General features: G+C 37.0%; 6 protein-coding genes across 6 annotated transcripts; 3 read left to right on the top strand and 3 right to left on the bottom strand.

The window, feature by feature from the left end:
- Positions 1 to 95: 95 nt before the first annotated feature.
- Cbr-sgca-1 lies at positions 96 to 3,012 on the top strand (the record flags this gene model as incomplete). The annotated part of the gene is made up of 10 exons (XM_002644894.1): positions 96 to 243; positions 294 to 392; positions 458 to 565; positions 612 to 704; positions 750 to 873; positions 918 to 1,080; positions 1,141 to 1,233; positions 2,367 to 2,545; positions 2,599 to 2,801; positions 2,849 to 3,012. The coding sequence occupies 10 exons, from the start codon at positions 96 to 98 to the stop codon at positions 3,010 to 3,012; spliced, it is 1,374 nt and encodes a 457-aa protein (XP_002644940.1).
- A 718-nt stretch (positions 3,013 to 3,730) lies between these two features.
- CBG27771 lies at positions 3,731 to 4,523 on the top strand (the record flags this gene model as incomplete). The annotated part of the gene is made up of 3 exons (XM_045239882.1): positions 3,731 to 3,946; positions 3,993 to 4,119; positions 4,222 to 4,523. The coding sequence occupies 3 exons, from the start codon at positions 3,731 to 3,733 to the stop codon at positions 4,521 to 4,523; spliced, it is 645 nt and encodes a 214-aa protein (XP_045099101.1).
- Positions 4,524 to 5,053: 530 nt separating this feature from the next.
- Positions 5,054 to 5,856, top strand: CBG27770 (the record flags this gene model as incomplete). The annotated part of the gene is made up of 3 exons (XM_045239881.1): positions 5,054 to 5,084; positions 5,128 to 5,552; positions 5,752 to 5,856. 3 exons carry the CDS (start codon positions 5,054 to 5,056, stop codon positions 5,854 to 5,856), a joined length of 561 nt encoding a protein of 186 aa, XP_045099100.1.
- An 879-nt stretch (positions 5,857 to 6,735) lies between these two features.
- On the bottom strand, positions 6,736 to 7,922 carry CBG27769 (the record flags this gene model as incomplete). The annotated part of the gene is made up of 4 exons (XM_045239880.1): positions 6,736 to 7,202; positions 7,251 to 7,460; positions 7,508 to 7,606; positions 7,652 to 7,922. 4 exons carry the CDS (start codon positions 7,920 to 7,922, stop codon positions 6,736 to 6,738), a joined length of 1,047 nt encoding a protein of 348 aa, XP_045099099.1.
- Positions 7,923 to 9,611: 1,689 nt separating this feature from the next.
- On the bottom strand, positions 9,612 to 14,390 carry CBG10890 (the record flags this gene model as incomplete). The annotated part of the gene is made up of 18 exons (XM_045239879.1): positions 9,612 to 9,752; positions 9,799 to 9,963; positions 10,012 to 10,158; positions 10,201 to 10,338; positions 10,385 to 10,462; positions 10,492 to 10,886; positions 10,932 to 11,036; positions 11,078 to 11,409; positions 11,459 to 11,552; positions 11,599 to 11,953; positions 12,352 to 12,510; positions 12,554 to 12,688; positions 12,744 to 12,881; positions 12,930 to 13,035; positions 13,462 to 13,583; positions 13,652 to 13,743; positions 13,788 to 13,987; positions 14,167 to 14,390. The coding sequence occupies 18 exons, from the start codon at positions 14,388 to 14,390 to the stop codon at positions 9,612 to 9,614; spliced, it is 3,126 nt and encodes a 1,041-aa protein (XP_045094396.1).
- Positions 14,391 to 19,844: 5,454 nt separating this feature from the next.
- CBG10886 lies at positions 19,845 to 20,705 on the bottom strand (the record flags this gene model as incomplete). Its single annotated transcript, XM_045239878.1, has 3 exons — positions 19,845 to 20,365; positions 20,445 to 20,561; positions 20,618 to 20,705. The coding sequence occupies 3 exons, from the start codon at positions 20,703 to 20,705 to the stop codon at positions 19,845 to 19,847; spliced, it is 726 nt and encodes a 241-aa protein (XP_045094395.1).
- Positions 20,706 to 22,900: the final 2,195 nt, after the last annotated feature.

Genomic DNA, 22,900 nt, shown 5'->3' with positions numbered 1-22,900 from the left:
GTATAGAGATGGGTGAGCACATCAGCAGCCGTTGTAACGGATAGATCTCGTTTCGCACGCCTCATCGCTTTCACACGAAAATCTTTCACTTAAAAATGAAAATTCGACTGCTAGGTTTACTTTCTGTGTTCGTCCTACTGTTCGGAGCCACTGACTCATTCAAAGCGCCTCAACATGTTTCGGCGACAAAAGGAAAGTTTTTCGTGCACACACTACATTCTGCGAATTTTTTTCCGAGCACAGGTAACATTTCTATTTTCAAAATTACTGTTTCTGATGTACATGTTGTTCAGTAAAAGTGAAATGGGAAGCTACACTAAACAACAAACCGGCTCTACCCAATTGGTTGCGTCTATTGCCGTCTCGCCACCCGGAAATTGCTTATCTAATAGGTGATCGCTTCTTTTTTTAATAGCTCAAACCAATCAATCATCTTGTGATTTTTATTCGATTTCAGGCACTCCGGTCACAAATGTGCAGCATGTCACCCTACATGTGATAGCGAAACGGCTGGATAATTTCGACATACAGCAGCGAATGATAGTGATTAATCTAGTGGAAGATTGTTAGTCTAGTAAAAATATTGAAATGAAAACAAAATGAAAATTTAGCACTGTACCAAGGAAATACGCAACAAATATTCGAACTTCCTATAAATGGACTCGATGTGGAAGATCTGGTTTCGAATCGAGAGCGAAAAATAAGTGAGTAATGTTGCATATGACATCACACCGACTTGTTTTGTTTAGGTCAACTGGAAAACGCACTGCGTAATACGTTTCGTGGTAGAAATGTGAACCCATACATCGCCGGTATCCGCTCCAGATATACTATTCCTCGCGGCAAAGAACACATTTTCAAAAACAATGTTGGGTAAGAAGACGATTTTCTGACATCAAGATGAACTTTGCTTTCAGAACTATGGTTTTTGTTGGAACGCAACAAAAATTCTATCCAGGAACAATGGCAATTGTCAAGAATTTGCAAACGGTACCCGATTTTTGCACCAAACCATCCGCAGTTGTGATGAATAAGTATTTCGCGCCCACGTTTTCGGTTGATTGGTGTAATGTCGCTGTGGTAAGAAAGAGAGATAACACAAAATGATATGCAGAACACAAAATACGTTTATCTTTCCAGAAAAACGTGTCGGCAATTGAAGAAGAAGCAAATAATGAAAAGTTGGTTAATGTGGATGGTGAAGAAAAATCGACGCAAATAAAACAAGTTGAGGTTAGTCTGAAACATAATGAGTTTGATAAAATGCCCCGAATTCTCTAATAGACTTAAACCTCTCCTAATTTCAATCAAATACTTCACTTACTGCAGAAACAATTTGTAAACTGAAAAAACAAGATTTCGATACTACTGTATTTGTTCTGGTAGAAGCTTACAATATGCATGTATTTTGAGCTCAAATTAAAAGAGATATTTTGTCCACTGATAAATTGTTTGCCATAGTATCACCATCATTTTATTTGTTGACAGATTCTTGATATCTTTCATAGAAATTAAGATTTGGTCTACACGTATAAAATTATTGTTTCCAAAGAAATTATCATGGAGGTTCCAATTTTCGAAATATTTAATCATGCTGGATCATTGCGACGTCACAAATACTATCTCAAATCACTTATCAAAAACTCAACAATAATATCTTCTCAATTTCTCTCTAATAGAGTAATCAGATGTTGGAACTCTTTACCCACCAAAGTGTTTCCGGTGAAGCCCTCGTCAGCGGCTTTCAAAAATCGACTATTATCCTGTGATCTAAAACATTTTCTTGTCTTGAATTCAACTAATTACTAACTCGGTTTTCCTTCGTCTCCCATTTAATACAAATGTATGTCCCTGTTATATCTCCTAGTTTCATAGACATTTCACGTGTTAGTGGTTTTCTCCCCTTCGTTGAAATAAATAAATAAATAAATAAATAGCTGAGCTAAAAGAGCAAGTATAGAATACGCTTTTATTAGAGCAAATACCGTATCTTACAAAAACCAAGATGATTGGGATTGAAGTGCATGAATTGTGGTGGAAATTTATTTGAAAACTTTTCGGTAATAAATAGTGAAAATGATAGCGAAATTTTCGAAATTTTCATAATAATTAATTCAACTTTTTTGCTAAAGTTTTCGTATGCTGAAATTTTTTCGGATGCTAAAATTTTTGCTAAAATTTTCGTACTAGCAGTATGAGCTTTGTTCTCTAGTTTACGACGTTTTGATATATCTAACAGAAATTAAGATAATTATGTTCAAAGTGTAATTAACTTTCTTCTTGCCTAAAAGGCATCTGGGGCGCGCTTTCTGTCCAAGGCTTCTGAACTTTTGGTGAATTCACTGTATGCTTTTTATCTGTTACAGGACTCGAGCGACCGACCAGAACAACCACCGCGCGAGCTCTATGGGTACTCGGAACACGGATTCAGCATTGTTCTTGTTGCCATCATTTTGGGAGTCTGTGCACTTCTCATTTTTGCACTGGTGCTCATTTTTTTTGGGTCAAGAGAAGGGCAGAAATGGAGAGACGACAAAACGTCTGGGTATGAGTTCAAATCTCCTTCCATCTTTTTATAAATGAAATTTGGATTTTCAGTGAGACTATGGGAGAATTTGTCACTATTCGTGACAATCAGAAGAAGTTGCGAGAACTTTCACTTCAAAGACAACTTCTAAGCATGGGACCAGACACCAATTCCACTGCACCTTCTGGAATTCATTCGTATTTACAATCAAGAAGCAGAGCACCAAGCACAATTGCTAGATTTAGCAAAAGTGCGAGTAGATTGAATGATAGAGGTTTGAGCTTGATGGAAATAAAGAATCTAGTTTTGTTTTAATTTCAGAGGACACTATTGAACTTCTCCCCTCTGTTGATCATATTCCCGTTGGCAAGCAAACAGTCGCAGAAGCAGCAAAGCAATGCGGAAGCTCTTTGCATCTGTACAGAAATCCATTGAGCGATGAAAGCGATGAGCAAGTCACTGAAAGCTCTGAAGATGAAAACTAGATAATTTGTATTTTATTTCACATTATCCTGAATGAAAGATCTCAATAATGAAAACATTCCATCTCCAAAACCTGAGCAATCACAAAGCTCGATATTCAGAAAACTCGATCTCTCCCAACCAGAATCACGGTTCTGGTTGGTGGATTTCCCACCTGATCTGAGAATTTTTCTAATTCTTTTGCCTCCATTCCATCCATGTGACTACTCAAGCTTCAAAAATTTTTGAAGCATACTTGTTTTCAGTTTCTAACAATTTTCCCATCTAGAGCTCACCCAATATAGAAACATTTAACAATAACATTTAAACTCCGCACTTACGTGCCCTTACATCCCACATGAATTGTCGAGTACGTGCGACACTAATTAGATGTTATTCCGCGATTACTCTCTGCGTATACTTGACACTTCTTGAATCATAAGACGTCTCTAGCTGATTTCACCAGACGTCTGCATCGTTTTTTGTTGCGCGTTGCGGTTGCGTCGCGCTTTACTGTGGCTGATTTTCGCTGAATAAGTGTAAGAGAATTGTCTCTCTTCCGCGTTTCGGATTTTTGAATTACTTGTGGTTCGGTTTGATCATCTTACCATGACAGAAAATAATCACAACTTTGATTCACCTTCTTCTATGTTGTGAAGCTTTTTGGATATCAACTTTTGTTTTAGTTTAGTTCTGATTAATTTATTTCCAGAACTAGAAAACGTAAACCATCACTTCAGTATGAAAAAAAATGTTGGCCCGTCTCGCAACTTTTACCAAAACCGGTCTTTGTCGCCGTCGGTTTCTAATAATAAAGATGATACTAGCGTTGGGTTTATGACAGAAATGGGAAATTTATCAGAGCAACAGAAGCCAGAAACGTTTGAAAAGTCTCCAAACAGATTTTTGGAACCGATTTCCTCTGATGAAGAAGAGAGCGAACCAACGGCTAGAAAGGTTTGTTATTTTGAATTGCGCACAATTTTTCACCTAATTTTCACAGACCCGGATGCGACCATCTTCACCAGTCATTGCTGAAGCGCATCAATGCTCTGGCTTACATAATATTGGAACAAGCACAGATAACCTAATGGACACCAGTGAAGCTAATATCATTGAAAGTCATCTTGGTAATGGTTTTTTCAGTTCATCTGGCGTTTGCCTTTGTGAATTAAATGGGATGTATAAAATCCCGCGTTGAGTAATTTTTATTCATATTTGTTTTTTTGCAGAAGCTGATTCGACAACCATCAACAAACCAATTCCAATCAACATTGAAGACGAAGTTTTGCCATTGATAAATCTGCAGCAAAATTTGAGACGCCTTTCCGTGGAGCATCGACGACTGATCTCGTCAGATTTCCATAACGACATTCCAAATTTGACCTGGAAAGCGAAAGATCCATGTCCAGAGGGACTGACCGAACAAAGCAGGGAGACATTGAGGAACTTGCCAACAGAACACAGAGATTTCATCTTGGAAAATTTTTACAACGGACTCCTGGAACCAATTTCTTCGGATGAAGAAGAATAGATTTTATTGAACCTGGTGTTTTGAGATATGCTTAGAATTCCGAGCATTTACCTCTGTAATTTTCCATGACCTCACGTTCTCACTATCTGCACTTCATTATATTATTCAAAATAACTCATAATAAAACGATATTTTTTTAAAATCTGCTTTGTCTCATTCCTCTAAACGGTATTTTGCCAAATTTGTATCTGCAGCTTAACAGTAGACACGAACTACGATGTCTATCTTTTTGTGTCTTTCCTGCACACACGTCACTTTTCTCTGCACTCTCTTCATGTTTACATGATTAGAGACAGATGGTCGCGTTGCAGCGAGAGAGTGGCCTAGTATCCGAACATCGTGTAGTCCTCTCGGAGAAGACAATTTATTTTCCATTTTCACCTTGTTTTAACGCGAAAAAATTGGTTTAATTATGTTTTTTGGCTGATGATTTAAATTATCGTAAAACGTGTAAAACTGTTGCATTTTACTAATCATTCCCGTTATATCTCAGAAGTAACAGAAATTCCCTCAACTTAAATATCATTGGAATGGATCAGAGTATTATTCAAGACATAGAAGGTTACTTTTTTCAATAAAAAGAAAAGTAATAATGCTTTTAAAGATTCACCTACCGAATCTTCGTCATCGCCAGAGTACGAAGATGCGCTCGGAACAGCTGAATCGTCAGACCACACGGAATATCAAGATGCAGTATCGGTTCATAATTCAAACTCGCCAGACAGAAGCAATGATAGCGACGCTACTGATGTAGTTGAAACGGAACCAAGCTCCGGGAAAGACAATAACGTTTCTGAAGGAACATCTTGTTCGAAGGGAGATAGAAGTGATGGTCTGTCAGATGTTGCCACACCGGAGCCAGGATCATCGGAAAGAGGCTCGACAAGTGTGGGGAGCATCGATAACAAAACAGGACTTGATAAAGAGATTCAACCTGAAGACAAGACTAAAACTCAGAGCATTTCTACATCGGTCAAGAAGCCATACGACAGAGATTCGACAAATCCTGAAGAACCATCATCCAAAAAGGTGAGTTAGTTCCTAGAATTTTGAGAAATACATCCATTGACCAAATGGAGAGCCAAATCGACAAAGAGGTGACTCTAGTGGGTTAGCTTGAGAAAAATTCTATATGAGGAAAACACCCAGTAGGCTCTCGGACTCAACAGGCCTGATTAAAAACCCTGAGTCCGTGTCAGTTCAGCCTGCTTCAATTTTGTGTTTCCAGGTACGATCTGAAGGTCCAAGCGAGCATAGCCAAGAACACTCTTCTAACAATACATCAGACAGCCATATCGATTCGTCACCACAAAAACAACCGGTATCGGGTTGAAGCTGTCAACGTCCACCAATAACTGAAATTGCATCCCGTTGCATTTCTTTGTTGAATAATTCAGCCCACATTGTTGCCTTTTTCTTCTCATGATTGAAACTTGCACATTCATAACTTCCATCAGTTTAATTCAAACTTGCTACTCTCTTCAGCTCCCGGATGTTTTAGTCGCTCTGATAAAAATGAAGAATTTGAACAAGGTTGTCTTCCGCCCTTAAATGAGTTTGTAGTTATCACTTTAACGTGTCATAAAGAAAGAAGTCATTCGTTATTGTGAACACCTTCTCAAAATCCAATCCGGAAGTGAAAAGAGGAAAAAAAATAGGGAAAATTATTATTTTTCGGCTCAATTCCAGAACATTTGTAAGCTACCTGAAAAACTATATATTGAAAAACTATATACTATAAAACTATATGAAACTATATATATGATATTTTTGCGAAATTCTTCAGTCAACATTCAGAGAATGAGCAACCGAACTCGTATTGGAACGAATTGAAACAAAAAATAAATTGTCTTCTCCGAGAGGGCTACTCGAAATTCGTATGCTAGGCCATTCTCTCGCGGCCACGCGGCCCTCTGTCTATAATCATGTGAACGTGAAGAGAATGCAGAGAAAATCTGGTGTGTTGTATGCGTGGAAAAGAGAACGAAGAGGATAGACGTTTTTTTGTTTTTCTAGTGTCACCGGAACTATTCATTTTTGCTAGATGATATGAAAACTTTATTCAGTATAAAAATCACGCGGTTTTAATTTTACAAATAAAATAGGAAGAGATGTTGCTTCAAAAGAATAAAGTCTGAGTTTGGCAGAGTATCGGAACATTGAGATTCGTGCTAGAAAGCAAACTCATTGAACTAAACTATTACGAATCGTATCACATTTCATTTATGCTAAAAATGGGTGATTCAGATAAATTGATAAAGTCAGGAGGAGAAGGTGGGCTCTCGGGTTTACACGAAGTGGAGGGAAGAACATGAAGCAAAAACGACGCCAAAGAGATAATAATCATTATTCCGGAAAAAATGCTGTATGCAGTAACTTTTTTCCTCTGTTTCTCTAGTTTCTTCTTCACTTCGAGCTTGACTTCTTCAAATTGTTTTTCTTTCTCAATTATTGATTCTTTCATCGACGCTATTTGAGCATCCTTTGATCGTAATGCTTCATCCTTCTTAGCACTTTTGGCTTTCTCGATTTGGCTCTTTTCTCTTTCCCGCTTAATGGTGTCCACGAATCTTTCCTTCTCTATTTCCAATTTGTATATTTTCTTTTCTAGCTCGATGTTCTTGCGTCTTTCTTCATTGAGTTCTTCTTGAGTCGAACGCCCGAGATTTTTTTGTTCAACTGAAAAAAAATCAGTGATATTGAATCTATGCATTTTGAGCTAATCACCTAACTGGTGTTTCAATTCATCAACCTTCTTTTCCTCGATAGATAACTTATTTTGGGCGGTGCATGCTTTCATTGTAATCTTTTGGTTCTGATTTATTAGTTGGCGTCGGTCGAAATAGAGGCAGTTGATATAAGAGTTGGTGATACCAATTCGGCCATACAAACCTTCTTTTTCCAGTCTGTGTTGATTTGTTTCAGCCGCCAGGATACCTGAAAACTCAACATTTTCGTAGGATGTTGTTTTTCTACTGTTTCACTGTCAAACGCATTTCTAGATTGAATCTTCATTTTTTCTGCATTTGAACGAACTCTTTCAAGAGATTGATAGTGAATAGTTGACATATTCACAAGTTGTTCTGAAAATGAAACGAATAATTTTGAATCTCCATTCAAAATGTTACTTCTGATAGACTGCATTTCTTCATTCATCGCTGTCGGTTTATAAAACTGGTCGTATGCTGCCATAAACGATCTCGACAGGTCGAGTTCTTCTTTCAATGCTTTCATCTCAATCAAAAACGTTTCTGAACGTAGCTTGATTTCAGTTGAGCATTGACTGCAATTCAAGATACAGGTTTCATTCTGGTCGTGCTTATTTAAATTTGGCACCGCAACAACTAGATCGGAAGTATAAGATGCATCAGTTTCAGTTGGTGAGAGAAGATGGCTCATTTTTGCTGAAAGGCTGAAAACATAATTAATTAAAATAGTGTTTGAAAATGATGAACAACGTTGCGAGAAAATAGAAAATTATCAATACATAGTCGAGTAAAAAAAATCTGAATAAAGTTTGAGGATTTTTTCAGCTACTTTGGTTTCAAAATTTTTAAACAAAATTTTAAATACTTTTCTTTCGTCTGAAAAAATAGCAGACAAAAAGTTCCAAAATGCTGAAAGACACGCCCCTTTTTAAGGAAAAAACTCGTGACAATGTGTAGTTTCAATTAAAATATGCCCATCTACTTTCATCTTTTTTCACAGATTTTTAGAAAGATAATAGCCTTCTCTGAAATGGTGGAAAAACTTTTGAATTTTTCTCGAAAACATCAGTTTACAAGAATTCGTAAGTTTGAGGTCTACGTTGCTCTAAAAAAGGGAAAATGGAGAAACGAGAAAAGCAAAATTGGAAAAACCTGAGTAAACTAACATGTCGTCTCAAAAATCGAACAAAAATTATCAGAAAACTTAAGCGCACAATAAACCACAATAAGGCATGTTCTCACTGAAAGGATAAAAAAGTATATTCCAAAGATTAAAAACAAGAAAGTTTTTTGATATCTCATGGACACAAGGGAAAAAGATAGAATGCTGAAAAAATTGTGAAGTACGAAAAAGCGGATGGAGCGTGAATACGAGGAAGACACATGTAATGAGCGTTTTTTTCTGAATACATTGGTTTCCTATGCGGCTCTGAAATATTGAGACGTCCCTTTCATACTTATTCATTGGATAGAATAATTTTTTCTAGAAAACTTAAAAATGAGTCACGAGAAATGAGGAGAAAAGTTCTAAAAATAGCCTCAAAACTCTTTTTTCCAACCAGAAAAACCGGTAAGCTAACTATTATGTTGACCTCTTCACTGACTGAAACAAACGTCATGATTGGTGGTAAACGTTTCAAGTTTTGCATGAAGTTTTAGATTTTGTTCTTTCCCCATCTTTGCATCTTACAAAAAGGAAAAGAAGGTTCAAATAGTTTTTGGTTTGAGCACATCGAAAACAGGAAAAAGGAAGAGAAAAGAAACGCAAAAAGAAATTGAACTAGAGCAAAAAGAGCACCCTGCTCCGTTTTGGACCTACACACTTTGTCTCGGCGCCTGAAAGGCGGGGACCTATAGGACGAATTGAGAAACGTCGAAAAACGGAAGAGACAAGATGCTGTGCGCACACTTCGAATGTGAAAAATTCGGCAGGAACGAGTCATCGCTCAATCTCAAAAATGGACGTTTTCTGTGTCTTCCAGAGATTCATGGACAATGAAGTTTATTGTACGGACAACGAACAATGGAAATAAAAAAAAGGTCGGACCAATAATTCCGGACAACAGGCAAATGTTTCAAAAGAGTATTGAAAAACCTATGGAAAAGAAAACGGACCTCATTCACTAATTCGATGTGTCGTAGCAAGAAGAAAATTCAATTTTTCTTGTTAACCGGCGGACAAAAAAATTTCCACGGATAACTCACAACAGTTTTTTGCTAATTTGGTCATTGTTAGGCAAAAATTATTCTACAAGAAAACTTCTATTTGAGAAAAATATTTAAAACATAATCTCATCTTAAGTTGTGTTGCTTAAAAATACTTTGAAGATTGTTTTAGTTTCTTTTATGAACAAATGTATATTAACAATAATCAAATGTTTTAATAATCAAAAATAGGAACATTGGTGAATTTAGCAGTGCATGATGTTGTAGTGCATGCGGTAGTTGCTCCTTCAAACTCGTAGAACATAATCAGATTGGTTCCTTTGTGCAAAAACTCAGATGGGACGAAAAGAGTTTGCTGAAATACATTTTTTTTTAATTTTACTTTTCTCATTATGACAAACCTGTGGACCAACAGACGCCCAATATCTTCCAATATTGTACTGGTTGATGGTAACTACTCCTTTACCCCAACCTCTGGTGTCCAAAAACGTGTCAGCGGGAGCGCCAGAAATATGTAGGTTCCCAATGAAGACGGAAGGGTTAGTGGTCACAGCGGATTTTGATTTCTAAAATATTCTAAATTTTTTCAAGTGTCTTCCACACGAGCGACTTACTTGCAAATCCATATTCTCTTCAATATGCCTTTGTAGCTTTTCATAGTTCTCCTCCACCATGCTCACTTCATAGGTATCAATTGGAACAACGCAACTCTCCCAGTTTTCAAGAGTTATATTGTGCATGTAAACGTTTCCTTGAATTCCCTAAATTTCGAATAGCGGCCAATAATTTTGATATAAGCTCACTCTTGACATATCAGGATAGTAATTGTGAGGTCTTCCAGTGATTTCAACAATGATTTCCAGTGAGTTGAACTGATCCAAACAGCCTTGAACGTCAATTGTGTTGTTGTGAATTGAATTAAATTGTTTATACAAAGCACCCTGAAGTTTTTTACTTTTCAAAATTCTAGATAATTGATTTTTTTACCACAAAATTTTGGTTCAAAAAGACATATGCGTTGTCAGAAAACGTTGGAATATATAACTGACCACATTCAATGATGGACTGAAAAGACCGATATATTCTTCTAGCACCTTACAGTGGCTTACAGTGTTATAATAAACATAACCATAACCATCTCGAATGTATTCTGCTGTTCTTGGGGTCTCCTTTGTAGCCCAACATTCTGGATTGACGCCGAGAATGAAACCAGAGATTGTATCAAAAACAGTTAGCTGGACAGTTGGGTACGCAGTCCGTGGAAGGTTAGCGGGAACTGGAGTTGGTGGATACGCCCATCCAGGAATACTCAATATCCATCCTCTAATATCAATATACAGTTCGTTCACATCTCCACTTTCAGAGATTGGAGCAAAAGAGTCATAGGAAGTGGTAACTGGGTACGGTTCAACCGCACCATTCCAGAAACCAAATGTTGTTCCACCGTGTGTCATATGGAAACTGATACTGGCATTTAAAGCAAATGCAGCTACAAAAAAAATGTTGAGTCAACTATTAACAAGCGGTAACTCACTTTTAGCAGTCTGAATGATCACACTATTTGCATACCGATCCGTCACATTTCTTCCCCACATCTTGTATGGATTAATAACAAACTGGGATGCTACTGCTGGTGCACCTAAAACTTGAAATACTTTTAGAATATCACAACGCGCTCACCCTGCATGAAAGCCTTCTGCAAATTGAACCAGTTTTCCACCGTACCATCAACATTTGTCGGTGTTATTTCAATTGTTGGTAACACATTGGGCAGCGTTCCACATCTCATAAATTGCACAACCGGTGCATCCGTGGTGAACAACACAACATCATTTCCAAGGTGTTCCCAGACGAGATTGGCTAAGTCCAGCATATACAGCTGATCGCAGATTCCAAGTAATCCATATAAGTGCTCAATTTGAATCATCAAAACAGGTCCTGCGTTTTTTCTCAACAATGGGGCAATTTTGGGGAGAAGATGTTTGAACCATTGGGTTACTTCAGCCATGTACCTGAAAATTTGAAAATTGATTAAAATTTTCTTAATTCAAGGAAACTCACGCTGCATCACTGCTACGGAACTTGTTGATTTTGCCATTTCTGATGAGCCACCATGGAAGACCTCCATTGTCCCACTCGGCAGATATGTATGGTCCTGAAACAGAATGATATTTCAAACAAACATAAATGGTTTTCCTTACCAACTCGAAGAATAGTGTACAATCCGTTCGTGTTTGCAGTCTTGATGAACTTCACTAGGTCATGATCACCTGACCATAATGGATCATCGTCTTGAAACAATTGATGGAAGTTCCACGGCACAGGTACAGTGATCGCATTGAATCCAAGAGCTCGGACTCTTTTCAGACGGTCATCCCATTTTAAGTGTGGAATTCGGAAGTAGTGAATTTCACCGGCAATATAGGTGAATGGATCTCCATCAAGCAAAAATTGACTAGTAGTTGTGTTTAGTTTGAAAGATGGAGATGAATCTTTTCTAAACAGTATGAACGTTTTTATTTTTAATTTTTGAAAGTTACCCGAAAACAGCTGAAACTGCAAAACAAAGCAGAATAAAAATTAGTTCTTGCCTCATGACTGCCGATGAGTGCCAAATGGAATCAGTTGCCTATCAGTTCTTTATCTTTTTTAATTTTTATTACCGCGCCACTATCAAACGTCAAAAACTGATGTTGGAAAAACTGGAAATCAAGCTAAAATCAAATCGATTGATAAGGGACAATTTTATTCATAACGAGTTCGTGAAATGTTAGTAACTGAAAACGGGAGCTTTTGTGAATTTCAAAGTGCAACTGGATTGATTACAAGCGTTGGGGGCGCCTTCGAGCTCATAAATAAGTATTGAGTTGGTTCCTTTTTGCAAAAATTCCGAGGGTAGAAAAAGGGTTTGCTGAAAAATAAGCTGAAATTATGGATTCTGAATCTCAGCTCACTTGAGGTCCTTCGGTTGACCAATATCTATTAATATTGTAGTTGTTCACAGTTATGAAAACTTTTCCCCAGCCTCTAGCATCAACATAAGTATCCACTGGGTCATTAGGAAGATTTAATGTTCCATAAAACAGAGCTGGTTGTTTTATATTGTCTACTTTCTGAAATACAAAAATTCCTGAAAGGCACTCAAATAATTGAAACCTGAATGTTTTGAATTTGATTCAAGATTTTTCCATAATTAGCCACATCATTCAAACCAGTGGTTTCAAATGATACTTGACAACTTTTCCATGAAACAAGAATGTTGTCATTGAGAAATACTGGTTCTTGAATACCCTGTAAACATTTTGTAATTGAAAACTCAAACTGATAGTGGAAATTTGCACAAAACCTTGGATATAGATGGGTACATTGTATGGCTTCTTCCAGTAATCTCAACTAGAATCTCCAAATTGTTAGATCCTGATTTGCAGTTGGTCAGATCAATCGTGTTGTTGTGGATTTCCGCCATTTTTGCGTATAATGTTCCCTGGAAAAAATAAATTCGGAAAATAGAGAACACTACTATTAGTCATACTTGAAACTCTCCATTAAGATAAATATAGGCGTGGTCAGCGTATCGGGATATGTTCAGTTGCCCACAGGTTGTGATCGCATGAAGTTTGTTATTTTCATATTGTAATCTGTAGGCTTTTTACAGTTTTGATAATATACAAAGCCATAACCCTGATTGATATTTTCCGCAGTCAAAGGTTGGTTTTCACTTTGCTATCACTTCAGATCACTTCTAGCTATGAACCCAACGATTGTATCTACAGGTTTCAATAGTTCTTGGTAACATTGCAGGAATAGGAGATGATGGGTATGTCCAGTTTGGGATTTTGTTAATAAAACCTCGTATATCAATGAACAGTACTGTTTTGTCACCACCTTCGGATATTGGAGCGGAAAAGTCATAAGAAGTTTTTACTGGATATGGACTATTGTTTCCATTCCAAAATCCAAAATGTGTTCCTCCATGAGCCAATTGAAAACTCATACTTGCGTTTAGATTCCAACCAGCTGGATGAGAGGTTTTAATTTCAGAAAAAAAAAGAAATGTGTCTTACCTTGCAGTGTTTTCAAAGTGATTTTTTCGGTGTACGAATCGCTCACTTGCTTGCCCAAAGCCTGTAGTTGCCAAGTAGGGATTGCGAACTGACTCGTGGTCCACTTGTGCCAGCAACGTTATCTTTCAAATACAAACTACTGAAATTAAATTGCCGCCAATTCTTGTTGCTGTAAAAACCATCCATTTACAGCATTTGCATCGCTATTTGGTTGCATTTCATTAGTTGAAAGTATTCCAGGAACAAGACCACATCTCATGAATGGCATTATTGACACATCAACTGGAAAATTTTGCATAGATTTTGCCAATGGATTTTGAATTCACCGGAATACAGTACAATATCATTTACAATATATTTCTTCGCCAGATTCGCGAGATCCAAAATATACAATCTATCACATATTCTGGTGAGTCTATAGTAGTGTTCAATTTGAGCCATCAGGATTGGTCCTCCATTTTTTCTGAGAAGAGGCTCCAGTTTTGGAAGTAGAGTATTCCACCGTTTTGATGCTTCATTCATGAACCTGGAATAATAATTTATAAGATATCGAGAAAGGACAAAAAACGTACGAGGAATCACGGCTTCTGTACATTTTGATTTTTGAATTTTTGATGAGGGGGTTTTGATGAAGTCTAAGTTTCCAGAAAAATCAGCAATTCTGAAGAATGCACAGTGGACATTAAATATCATATTCAACTTTACGAATTTCTGTTTAACTGGTGCAGATTCCATGGAACTGGTACAGTGAACCCAAGAGCTCGAACTCTTTTCAACCGATCTTCCGACTTGTCAGTCGGAATTTGGAAATAATGAATTTCACGAGCCAGGTAAATGAATGGATTAACATCAAGAAGAAACTGATGATTGACTTTATCGATTTCAAAAGACGTCGCCGTTTCTGCTCTGAAATTTTTCAGTGGATCCATGAACTGCAATAGATATACCTGTAGAGAGACAGCGACAGTAGAAATAACAAAAAATTAGAGAAAATGGCTTGTTGCTCTACATTAAAAATTTTCCATTTTTATACTTCTCGAATTGAGTCCAGGTATGGGAATACGATTTGAGAACAGTGAACTCTTTCTTATCTTTGCTTCTCAGCAACGTCATGCGTTATCGTACTACAAATATGCCTTTCTCATGTGTGAACTTTTTTATTGAACAATAAATATTTTTTTCCGAAATCAAGTTCTGCTTCGGAAATTGCAGAACTTTGTAATTGAAAAAGATATTTCCCTAACGTAACGACAAACCCCATCAAGCAAGAAAAACATGTTGAAGGGACTGATGCATATCAAGAGCTCTTTCAAGCAGCGAGTGAAAATAACGTGGAGTTTTTATTTACAAATATTCAGAGTTCAAAATGAGTGATTTTCGTTAAAAGTGATCTATTAGTTTTCCATTTAAGAAAAACTCACCAGCTTCTAGAACTCCAGAAAACGATCCAAGACCTTGGCATTAGTTGTAATTGTAATTGTTTTTAATTATTCCCATTCCAATGATTTCTCTTGAAATTTGTTCTTAGACTTTTTGAAATGTTTTCTTTGTTTTTCAATTTTTTGTTGCTCAGAAGGCGCTGCTAGAATGCTTTGCTCCTTACCTGCTGCTGTGTGACAGCCAGATTAATAGATATTGATGCTAGAGTGCTGCTCATTCGTGTCATCAGCTAAACTGCTGCGCGTCTGCTGCTAATCTGATTCCGACTGGCTGATGAAGATATCGTGTTGCGGTTCTGATGCTATCCTGATGCTCGGGGCTTGAAAGCTGTGTGTCTGATGCGGATTGCTGCCGAGCGAAGCGGCTTTATCTTACGCATCATTGGTCCCTCTCTGCGTCGTTACCGCAGCACACAATTTTTTTTCTAAGAGTTGGAGAGAATATTCTCGACTAGTCCTCATTCTGTTTTACATGACGTCCAACTGATTTAAGATGGCTTCTTTTTTTGATTTTTCTCATTTTTTCTATATTTTCTAATAGCCTAATCGGGAAGTTTTCAAAAGTCCTACTGAATGGATACTGAAACTCCGTTTTGATTTTTCTGATAATTTTTTGAAAAATAAAGTAAGTTTTCGCACTCACAAAAACTTTTCTTATAACCCTTTTGCAGATGTTTCTAATCGGAATTCGGAGTCATTGACAACTGGAAACGATAATTGGATCTCATCAAGTTGACGTGAGACGATGAAACCGATGCTCTGGGCTTTGAGGGAACAATCAAATGGTACGAGAAATTTGTGTAATTTGTAATTTGATTATTGAACAGATATAATAAAAAGACTAGATCAACAATGAATGGGACAACTTTGCCAGAGGAGATCTAATAACTACAGCTCAAAAAATTAAACATAAAAATTTTCATTTGTACAAGTCAGACTGACAAATAATTCGGATACGCACAAAAAAGATCACCTTTTCATCCAAAGTATGCACAAATGGCGTCAAGTTGTTACAATTCGACAATTGGAAAATGGAAACGAGAATTCGGTTTTTTGATAAGGAATTCAGAATGGAAAATGTGTGGTTTATTGCTGTTGCGATGTATCAGGTAGTATACTTTGAATTTTTAAATCTCCATTTTCTATAATTCTAGGATCTAGCCATCAAGTGTCTGTAAGTGCAAAACGATAAGTTGCATCTGGCTTCCGTCCAACTGGAATTCACAAGAACACTCTTCCGACACGTGGCATTAAACGTATTGCTTCTGAAGCCTGCCCAACGCCTCTAAATTGAACGGGTTTTTTGAACGGGGTAAAAGCGAGGAAACTGTCGTTTTATCAGTATATTGGTGGGGTCTAATAGTGTCTGCACCCCAACGGAGATCATTCTCCCCTTTTCGTGTAATGAGATATGCTCACCGTTTTCGGCTCTATTAATTTCCATTTTTGGACTATCATTTTAATTGTATTTATATCTGATCTTAAGTTAGCTGAAATCGATCGCCAACTAGTAGCGCTTAACAACGCAAATGCACCCATTCGAACTACCATTACAACGTGGATTCAGTAATTTGAAAAACGGGAATTCTTGTTTGACGAAAATCCCCCTTCAAAAAGGCAAATGGGCTTAGGTTTGGATGCATTAAAAGCCGGGAAAGAAAGGGACCCTTCTTTAACTGTGTGTGATATATGAAGTACATCAGTGGCAAACCTTTCGTTGAAAAGCCGTAGATTAAAACTCTTGGCACAGTCAAAAAAGTGGGAAGAAATTGACCCCATCTTTTGGCTCAACGCAACTTTTTTCCTTGGGTGGGCACTTGTTTGAATCTTCTCATCATGCGTTGCACACATGAATGTTGGAATCAAACCATTGCTAGTGGTGATAAATGGGTAATGTGTGATTACAATAAGCAACATGCCAAATGGGTTGACAAAGGCACTCAACCACCAGACGTCTCGAAAAATGAAATTCGTGTTAAAATGGGATGTTGTCTTCATGGTGGTCTACCAAAGAATGAAGTATTAGGAGCTACCTGATAATAGTGTTACTTTTACGACCCTACCTATCCTTGTCAGGTGACATAACTCAGACTTTATGTGGATCTCGATTGGAGAGGAACGCAAAGGTTTAACCTATTTTACTTTTTTTTTTACCTATTTCACTTTTTAATGTTTTTTAATGTATCTGACGCTAAAAATGGAAAGGACTTTCCGAACAACCTATAGATACTTTATTGAAAAGTTAACCAAATATTCAAATACCAAAAAACAACACGAAAAGTGTTTTTATGCACATTAATTATCAATTTGGTCAAATCAGCATTTTCTCCTCTTGGCCGTTCTATTTTAATTCAAAACAAACATCAACACCTGCATCCATTTTTCTGTTCTCCTTCTTGACTGATCCTTTTTGACTTGAAGCAAACGGGTCAAACAACCTGCTGTAGAGTAGTGTTGGACCAAAACGTTCACTCATCCCTAGCGGAATTCGGATCGCAACTGTGATTCTCTGAAATGGTGCCATCGAAGATATAGTCCAAAAATGTGAGCATCAGTTTAGATTTATAAATTGCGACTCTGCAAATATTCTCATCCTTCGAAATGTGATCCTCTGAGAATGGGATAACAAAAGTTTCAACTTCATTGAATTTTTGCCGCATTGAAAAGAGAAGCGAATACAGTATTTTTAGAAAAATAAAGGGTAGCATCCTAGCACATGGTTGCTTGTGACAACAATCTCATTAAACCACGAGAGCGGATTGTCGCTCCCATGTCATTATTGAGAATGACTGTTTTTGGAAGAACTGTTTCCTATATATATATATATATATATATATATGAACCCTACGCCCCGACCCATGTAGAAAATGATGACAATGACAAAATAAATTTCAGCATTGATGACATCGATAACTATGAATGAGAATTGTCAGCATTTATTTAGGAATAACTGAAGATAGTAAAGAATACCTATCTTCTATATTGAGAATGATGACAATGTTGTACCATGCAGGTAAGATATGAGGATGTCATCACATTTTCGAGGGAATGTTGTAGAACAGTTGACTGGCCATCTGAGGACTTTCAATTTAAAACCAGATAGATGAAGCTGTTGTATTTCAGAATGTAATAGTCTCGTACTCTGAAAATTATATGTTTTATTTTTCTATCCATACATAACTTTTGAAGCAATACGACTTTGTTTTATGGGCTGCATTTTGTGATAGGTACTCTGCTTTGTGTTTAGAAACATCAAATACAAAAAAGTATTGAAACTTTGAAAAATTTCATCAAAAATGCACAAAATTTTAGATAATTGATATTTCAGAATCTGACCCGAGCGGACGGGCCGAGCCGGACCGAACAACTTCTCATTTTGACCAGGCCCGGTTCGTTTCAAGTATGCTGCTATCAAATCTGGTCCTATTTTTTCAAAATGATCCATAGAAACTCTTCTAACAAAAACAGATTTTCAGTAATTGTTTTTTCAAAATTAGAACAAAATGAAATTTTTCAGCTGAAAAAAAAACAAGTTAAATTTTTCGTTTTAACACGACAACTGTCGGATTCTCATCCGTTTTTTCTCCGAATAATGAAGTCTCTAAAATGTATCATTAAAATCTCCGCCGCAAGCAATGGAAACGCGCTCTGCCGCGACTGCGCCAAAACGCGAGCGCGAAACCTGTGAATTTGTCTTTTCTGGCCCGCTTTTTTCTCATTCGTGTCTCGAAGAAGGGCACCGCTTAGTGACACCCTGCGTACTCTTTGTTTCAGTTTTATTTGTTACCTAGTTTGTCTCATTTTGTCACCTATTTTCCCGAGCATTAACTCATTTTCTCTTGTTTCCCTTCGCCTTTTTTGCTACCCATCCCGCTAAATAAAACAGTTAGTGTTTATAACAGCCGTCTTCATTTTGTCTTCTTCGCGCTTTCAGTTCTGGATTCATCGTAATTTTGGTGTTTCCGTTCCGCGCTTTCCGTCTTCTGTTTCTCTCCATCTCGTCGTCTTATACACTCTCTTTTCTTACATTCCGAACTCGTGCACGGCGCTGCCCGGAGCGAAAAAACGTCCCGCGGAGCCTGTACATGTTTAGACTGAATACTGCAGAAAGAAGGAATTAATAAGATTTAATGGAATCATATCAATAAAGTTTTTTAATAAAGGTTATTTAACTCTTTTTTTTGCAAATCACTCGTTTGTTACATAGTTTTCAGCATACGTTCGTGTCTAGTTTTCTCAATTTATTCTTCTTTTATTACCTCATTATTTTGTTTTTACGAAAGTATCGATTGCTATGAATAAAAATGTTATATTTGCAGGTAGTGAAACAAGCGTTTAAGCAATGGAGCGGATCTCGGTATCCGAGCTTTGAAAAATTGTCGATACGATTCTGGACAAGATGTTCACCAAAGTAAACTGACGTCGTGTCGCGGGGTCGCAACCGGGACTTCTTCCACAAATCGTGTTTTTTCAACCGCGGCGCCACTAAAGACATCGCTTGAATGCGGATCGTCAAAAAGAAACGAGAGTGTTCTGGAGGAAACGAAAATGAAAATTAAGAAAAAGGGAAGGTTTGACATTGAAGCACCGAAAAGACGTGGCCATAATCGTAAAAGTCGCCCAAATCGAGCTCCCCGTTTATCACATGCTGTATTATTTTTGAAAATGGAAAATTTTTATAATTTCTCTTAAATTTTATTCACTTTTCTCTATTTATTAGAATGGAAATCTACTTTACATAATTGCCGAATAGTTCTCGTTATTTGGCGAATGTTGTCGCCGTTTCTATAAATCATAATTTTTTATTCAATAATACGTGTTTCAAAAAATAACAAATTAATTAATGAAGTATTGTAAGAGTCGTTCTGTTCCATGTAAAAATTCGCTAAATGATTTGTATTCCAGATTCCAGTTTTCAGTAAAAATACATATACAAACATCAATTTAGTATCTCATCATCGGTCTTCCTCGGAAAATCCTTTCACCACGAGGCAATATCGGTCTGCCAAAGTTGTTTCCATAACCTCCGCCGCCTGCCATTCGGTTGAAACCGAAATTGTTGCCATATCCTCGATTGCCATATCCATACCCATTTGGCTGGCTGGGTGATTTAGTTGTTTCCGCTGCACCTCCTACACTACCTTTGATTCCATCGTCAACGTTTCTGTTCCCGTTGTTGTAAGGGTTTAGTCCGTTGTTATACCCTTGACCGTTCGGGAAATTTCCTCCAGGTTGTGGTCCATTCATACTGTTGTAACCATTGGGACCGTTCCCTGAAAAAAGCGATACTGAAAAATGCTTAGAATATAATGCGAAACCATTAGGCCACCATGGCCCTTGACCCTCTCCATTGTTCGGATCACCACCGTTTTGATTTGAAGTTTGCTCGGCAGGTTTATCTTCTTTCGTCCCAACACTTCCTTTGATACTATCATCTGGAGGTGGCGGTTGTGGGCCACCATAACCTGAATCCAGAACATATTTATAAACATCTAGTATTCTTCTGGTCACACAAAATTCAATTTCATATGTTACACCTCCTACCGTTAGAGTTTGGTCCATTCCAGGAGTTTGGTCCCATTGGAAAATTTCCTTCCCCGCCGTTATTCCATCCGCCATACCCATTCTGTCTCTTCAAACGATCAGCGAGGACCTCCATTTCTAGAAAATGTATTTTTGTGGATTCCGGGATATGGAAAATTATGAGTAGAACATACTTTTTGTAATGCTGCTTGTCTCCTTCTCTTTTTCGGCATTCACAAACGGAAACAGTAAAATTATGATTCCAAATATGTTGAACCTCATTTTCCAAAAGATCAGATGTTCCTGAAGCTATGATATTCAAAAACAAGGAAATAAGATCCTTTAAAAAAATTTTCAAGTAAATAACAAGCGGTAAACATGATTTGAGTGAGTAGATGAGCTAAGCGAATCACCACAACCGTTATCCTATTTATCCAATTTCCTCGAACAAATTTGCAATTCAAAAAACCTGAGAGCCAGATGGTCATGCCGCTCCTTTCTCTTCCATTTTTATTTTTCTTTATTTTTCTTCATTTTCCGTTTTTCTGCTATTCCTATTGACTTTTCAAGGATCAATGCTCTATAACTTTCTCTTCATTTTTTATTTGCCCTCATGTAAATTATCAGTCTATTTTTACCATTTTCTGTTATGGTTCCGTATTGCCAAACATGGCGGGTTTTTGAATATTTATAAGCATTATTTATCCAGCTGACATAATATTGTGCCCACGATAAGAAATAAAATCGAGAAGAAAAGTTCAATTTTATTCAATCTAACTGAGAGCCAGTCTAGGATAAAAGGCAACAATAGAAATAGAAAATGAGAAGCCAATGAAAGAAGAAAAGAAAAGAAAGAAGAGAAAGAAGAAGAAGAAGAAAGTGAAGCAGGCTAGATAATCATTTTGAGCATTTCGACTTCTTCGTCACATTCGCATACAACTAAAAATACACAGGGTCCATCCGAATTTACTTTTGCGGCGATTTGTGGAGCAGTCTTCTTGCTCTATTACGTATGCAAATCTGTGGGCAATTGGACAACAAGAATATTCTTTTTTCTTGTAGTCTTGTTCCAAATTAGACGACGACACTCCTACAACTTTTGATTTCTGTGCTTTGTAGTGTTTTCTGATATTGGAGTCGATTCGAGAACATAATATGCGTTCTGAGTTTTCTATACCTTGTATTTCAACGGATTTCTGTTCAAGAAGTTATTTTGCTAAAATTTAGAAAACCGATCTTTAACAGTTTCAACCTGAATCAAGACTCTAGATTATTAAATTTTTTGGGAATGTCAAACAATCCGAATGGAAATGCTGGAAATGCTAAAATAACAATTCCAGAAATAAATCAGGACAGCTGAAAAAATCAAAAAGTTCTAGACTAATGTCAAATATTTCTAGTTTCCTTTTCTGAAAATTCTGATTTTCCAAAAAACAAAATTTCCCTATGCATTCATTCATCCCTCCTCATTGTTATTTCTACCGACATTTCTTGTTAGGCATGAAAAACCTGAATTGAGCTCATTTAGTAGACGAGCAGCCTAGATGAGCACGAAGGCGTATGATGATGACGAACCCCATCGAGTCGGTGCCCCATTTATGCAACCTTTTGCAAAAACAGACTCAATTCTAGAAGGTTTTGTTTCTTTTCTCCTATTTTCCATTTATTGCCTGGATACGCTATTTTTTATGAGGATGCTGGATTCGGAAAAAAGAGCTTTGCTATTTTTAGATTATTATTCCGATATAATTGAGAAAAGCAAAACGTCTTCTCATTTTCTTTTTTCAATTTTCTCAAGAAACATGACCAAGCTATAAATCGTTCTTCAAAAAATTCCATTCTGGCACTTTTTTTTCGTTTATTCTTGGTCTGGACAAGTTTTATGCTTTAATGGAAAAGGCCTACTGTCTCATTTGGAATTCCAAAAATGTTCCATAAAAACACTTCTTTTATAACTCATAAATGTTTCCCCTCTTTTCCGTTTTCCTGGGATGTCTCCCACTTCCGACTGTGAATGCACAATGACTATACAAGGTTGCAAAAACTTTATACTAGAATTTTTGAAAAGTTTTAGAACTCCGTGCAATGTGTAATGGTCCCCCAGTAGATACATCAATCAAAAGTTTCAATTTGATGGCACATTGTGGACATATGTAGTGAAAGAATTTTTTCATGAATCTGGAATGTCTTCTGTTTTGGGAAGTAATATTTTTTGTTTCAAAATAACCTAAAATGCGAAGTCAATGACGCACAAAGTTTAGTATTTCGTATGAGAAAAATTGGGAATCCGGATAAAACGAAATATGCACTTCTTCAACTAAAACGATTCATTCCCACACAGTTTTGCTTTTTCATCTGGTCATATTGCTGCTGTAGTCCCAGACGAAAGCCGTTCTTTTCTTGCTATCAAATTTCATAATCGCCATCCCATTTTCTCTTCCTTTTCTCGTCATCCACCCCATTATATACCAAGAAGG

Source organism: Caenorhabditis briggsae, assembly GCF_000004555.2.
Source record: "Caenorhabditis briggsae complete genome, chrX, whole genome shotgun sequence".
NCBI classification, from domain to species: Eukaryota; Metazoa; Nematoda; class Chromadorea; order Rhabditida; family Rhabditidae; genus Caenorhabditis; species Caenorhabditis briggsae.
Note: the sequence above shows the minus strand (reverse complement) of the source record. Positions and strands in the feature narration are given on the sequence as shown.